The following is a 4,946-nucleotide window of genomic DNA, read 5'->3' on the forward strand; positions in this document are numbered from 1 at the left end:
TTGAAATTTTTTGTTCTTTCTCAAGTAATTTGGGCAAGTTGTCTAAAATATCAATTTGTAAATCGATAGATTATATTATGTTGACATGTTTACTTTAAATATAGTTTTATTTCAGTGTTTGAAAAAAAAATGTATCTGGGTCAAGGCCCAAGTTTCATGTGAAAATGTTTGGTACGGATATACAAATGATGACAGACTCGAAGAGTTTTCCAACAGTAGATAACAGTTGACTATCAACAAAAAAATTCTCGGAATTAAAAATATAGAAAAGAAAAGAAGAATCGACATTGCTTATGTACGAACTTAATATAAACCGTTTTCTATTACTTGTAATTGTACTGTTCCTACAGTCGTTGTCCTACAATGTACAATTGTTGATGTACAAGAGTGATCAATAACAATAGTAAACTTAATACTTACACCATTTTCACATAAAATTCATTGCAGATTGACAGGCGCCTGTGAAACGCATTCACATGATTGTCATGATCAGATTCATTAATTTAAAACGTATTTGAACTAAATCAGTTAGTGTGAGCATATTATCGTGTTTGAATTGACCTGAAAGAAATATCGTGCCATTATATGTTTAACGTAACCCATTCATGGTCGTATAACAAAATGTCAGAAAATTTTTAAATCTGTGAAAACCACAAACTTATGTGCTGTCAGACTTGCGCACAGTTCGCTGGTCTTGGGAAGTCTCCGTCGAAAAGGACGATAAAGTGAGATAGGTTGTCTGAGTTGCGCTACTATTAGCGATATACCGAGTATCAACACAATATACAGAGTCACAAAATATATTTTCATTTACGTTGCTATATTGAAGACATTGTTAATCATCAACCACCCCTGAAAAAAATCACTTCCTACTTAGTGCGCAATGTGATCTATTTTTTATCATCTATTTTAATTTACATAGGTTGCGGATACTCGTGGCTTTGGAGTCTTACGTGGCGGGACTGCCCAAAAAGGACATCATAAAAAATTTTCAATGGAAAAGGAAAATCTATTCGAAGGGAACATCTTCAAGGGCGAGGAATTAGGGCTTGGACTTTATAATGATATAACATCTGATTTGAAGTAAAGGTCCACCATATGCTGCATGAAAAAAATATGTAAGCTATCAAGCAAATGTTTTCAACATTTGCACATTTTGTAACAACTTTGAAGAGCATTTGTAACAAATTAGAAGAGAACCAATTGGTATATTATGCGAAATAACCTCTGTAAGGAGATTAAAATTTTTGCATGTAATTGTTCTTCAGCTAGTTCAACAGATATACAATACAAATAATGCAGGTATTGGAGTTTTCTCGTGTTTTAATGGACGCAACGCAACAAAGAGTTGAAGTTATCTTGAATTGCACAGTGCAAAATAAGTTTGACAAAATCTAGCTTGACAATTCAAACAAGGTTTTCCTCTCTGTACTTGAGTGTACAGTAAAGTGGTACTTTTAGTGTTTGGTTACTTTGTTTTGTCTCTTAGGAGATGGCCAAAAGGCCAATCTAATTTCATATGTAGTGGGTACAAGTCCGGAGAGCAAGGAATCCCTTATACGCAAGGCGATAATCCATATCGAGTAAAAGACGAAGTGTATTTGCTCCGCGCCAAACGCCGGTCAAAAGGATTTCATTACGATTGCTGCAAGCTACGGATGCTTCAATAGCGTAGGTCGAAAGGGGGGCGAACAGATCCTTTCGCTTGGATCAGGTACTATATGATTAATCTCGTGCTTTATTTTAAAGTCCTTCCTTTGGAACTGCCTTATCTTTAAGTGATGGAACGCCGGGCCCTTTCGGCCATCGCACACGCATAGCAGTCTTGGCTTTTCACACAATCCATTCCGAAGCAAGGTTTCGGAGTGATCGCGATGTGTCAGTTGGGTGCGTTCGTGGGCCTCGCTATGTTGTTTCATCAGTAATAATACTAATGGAACATATATCTCAGTTAAGAGAAATGCGCATCGATTTTTTGATGTAGATTAAGCAACGCTATTCAATTTACTTTATTAGACTAATTCAAAAGTATAATATGCCTCAAGCAAATTAAACTCCGTAAATCACCTTTGCATCCAATATTACGGGGTGTGACCGTTTTGAAGTTGTCGTCCACGAATTGATTCATGCCTTAGGCTTCGACCATGACCATACGCGGTCTTATAGAGATTCCTGTATGTTTTTCTTGAAAAAAAAAAGCAAAACCAAATTCCGAAGCCAGTACAAAATAAAAAGACCCGATGAACACAGGTAAATATAGAGTCCGTCCGATTTTTGATTCTCCTTAAGCGTAGTATTGTAATTATTTTGAACTGCACACAACAAAAATTGCATAAATAAAAGAATAGACATGGCGAAATAATAAATATCAGTGTGTTTTCATAAGTTTAATTTTCCGTCGACCTATAATTTATTCACGATTTCTTTACGTACCAAAGACGTATGGATGCACTATTACGACTTTGATGCTGACGAACTATCTGGGTATTGCTAAGTGATCAGTGACAATATCGAAATGGAGAATGGCAATGAAGAGCGAAAGCTAAACTCCTTGAAGGACACCTTCCAGAGAAAGGGGCGTAGGGTGCCGTGTAACCATGACGGATATCCAACAAAAAATTACCACAACGGCTATATGGTTGAGGTTAAACGTCAACGTCGCACGACACGGGGTCACCTCTCTTTCTTAAATAGAATCCGGAGAACGCTTCGTGATTAACTCCTAATTTAGTCTAACAAGAATGAGGCTGTTGTCACTCTGTTTTCGATCAAAATTTCCGCGCTGCTTTTAAAAAACAGGTTTCTCTAGGTTAGTTACAGATAACAAAACTCACACGTCCACTGAAATGCGATCAATGGGTCCGCAATTAACGTGCACACCCAACCACATGAGTTTTAAAAAGTCTATGAGGTCAAGCTACAGTCGACGCTTCGTTGAGTAGAATAACCTTGCATAAGGAGAATAGTGTTGATCTTCACTCATTTTATGCCCTGATGTCTACAGAAGAGGACTGACGGCCCAACGATGAAAGTTTCACGACGTACCAAAAATAGGCTTGTGCTGTCGATTTCCGCGATAAAGAAAATGCATATAACAGGTGCAAATACATATTACACGTACCTATCTTTCACTGCATAGAATCTTACGGCAAAAGAAAATACACATTTCTCTTCATCGTGTATCTGTTGGTCATTCTACATAATGCCGTATTAGATAATTCTGATACATTCAATTCTTACAATGAATCAACAATCTCGCTTTTCGCTTTTGATTCGATCATGTTATACGGCTCAAAAGCTTTCGCTATAAGCCGCGATAAGACATCTATAATTTGGCTCAACGCGGCACTCTTCGTGAGATCACTCAAAAAAAGGGGCTTAGTAGTAATGACATCGCTCGGATACGCAAACTCTACAATTGCTAATTCGCTCTATTAGTCGTGTCCCTTCAATACGTTGTTGGCAGATTCGGATATACCTTCTCAAGTCGTGTATCGTAATGACGACAGCCGATATATTTGTTGGATAGCAATTCACTTCAGCGTATCTTTTTGAATATCGAATACCCTAAAGTAGGGCACTCTCGAAAAATGAATGGTATGATCAACTCAATGCAAAAAAATTTATAGCATTGCATCTGCATGTTTGCTTGCAAGCGGACCTTGTATTTCAAGTCTGTATTATAAAACGTTAGAATTTGTCGGGCTGAGTTAATTGGAAGGCATATACGGAAATAGGGATTAGTTTGTCTTGCAATGTCGACCCGAAAACAACGTCTATCTTTTGCAGACCGCGTTTAAGATAGTGGACTATTCATTCTCACAGTAAAGGCTGGTAAGTAACAGGCGTTCCAATCTGCGAGAACTAGTTTCCTCATTGGAAATATGGTATGAAAACTAAAAATCTATTATAATAGATACAATTATAATAATCATTTTGTTTCACAATAAGTACTGCATGACGTTTACCCAGCAGTCACACATATATATTAATATTAAACAAGAACTGTACCTATTTATATAGTTGGTATGAAAGTGATGCCCATTTATAATGTCATAATATATGCACTCATAACAGCACATATGTATATAGCATCGTTGTCAAGCTTGGTCCCGTGAAAGAACTGTGTTACTCAGAAGTACGCAGGAAAAATCTTTATAATTTCATTGTATTATATCAGATTGCCGCAAGTTAGTGATAGCCGTTGCTGCTAAAAGCTTTTTATTTTAGCCATTTTCTGCTCATGGTCAAGAATTACGCGCTACTGGAAATCCCCTATGGTGTTTTATTAGCATTACAAAAAATCAGATTGAGTTTGTACTTTTAATATGTATATGCCAGGTAGCAAAAACACAACTGTAGACACTCTTTATTTGTCTTTCATTGAGGTAAACGGGACCACTGAAACAACCCTGGGTAGGCGTAGAGAGTACGAGGAGAGCTCTTTAGTTAAGCGTACTGCTCACAAGTGGCTTATTAGGTTCAAAGGCGTCAAATTGCATTGTAATTGTTATTAGCTAAGACTATATGCTTAATTAGGGAGTCCTCACCGAACATAGATCAAGCTGCCTGGGTTGCTCCGCCACCTTTTTGATATGGGTCAAAAATTATGTCCAAATTCACTTCTTTTTTACCCAACAGTTCGGGACTCAAGCTAAAGGCAAAAAAGTATGAATCGAACAATACGAAAGTAACACCTCGTAATAAAAAGAAAGAGGTTTTTGGCCATGCATGAAATTAATTAACGAGCAAATGGCATGACTTGCATCGGACAAAATAACAAATAAAATATATATAACTTAGTTTCACTGTGAAAGACGCACACGCAAGCTATTTCAATAAACCCATACATTTCCTGCTACATCATACAACTCAACGCCTACCAGGGCCCTACTAGAAACTTGGACCTACAAGATAGCAGCTAAGAGAGCACATTTCCCTATTGC

At 37.2% G+C, this 4,946-nt stretch overlaps 1 protein-coding gene across 1 annotated transcript; it reads left to right on the forward strand.

Annotated features, from left to right (window-relative positions):
• The first annotated feature begins 1,296 nt into the window (after positions 1–1,296).
• LOC111272839 (zinc metalloproteinase nas-6-like) lies at positions 1,297–4,940 on the forward strand. The gene is made up of 3 exons (XM_086973404.1): positions 1,297–1,302; positions 1,591–1,723; positions 3,322–4,940. Exons 1-3 carry the CDS (start codon positions 1,297–1,299, stop codon positions 3,423–3,425), a joined length of 243 nt encoding a protein of 80 aa, XP_086829530.1. The 3' UTR covers positions 3,426–4,940.
• Positions 4,941–4,946: the final 6 nt, after the last annotated feature.

This window comes from Varroa jacobsoni, unplaced genomic scaffold, assembly GCF_002532875.2.
Source record: "Varroa jacobsoni isolate VJ856 unplaced genomic scaffold, vjacob_1.0 contig03526, whole genome shotgun sequence".
Taxonomy (NCBI): domain Eukaryota; kingdom Metazoa; phylum Arthropoda; class Arachnida; order Mesostigmata; family Varroidae; genus Varroa; species Varroa jacobsoni.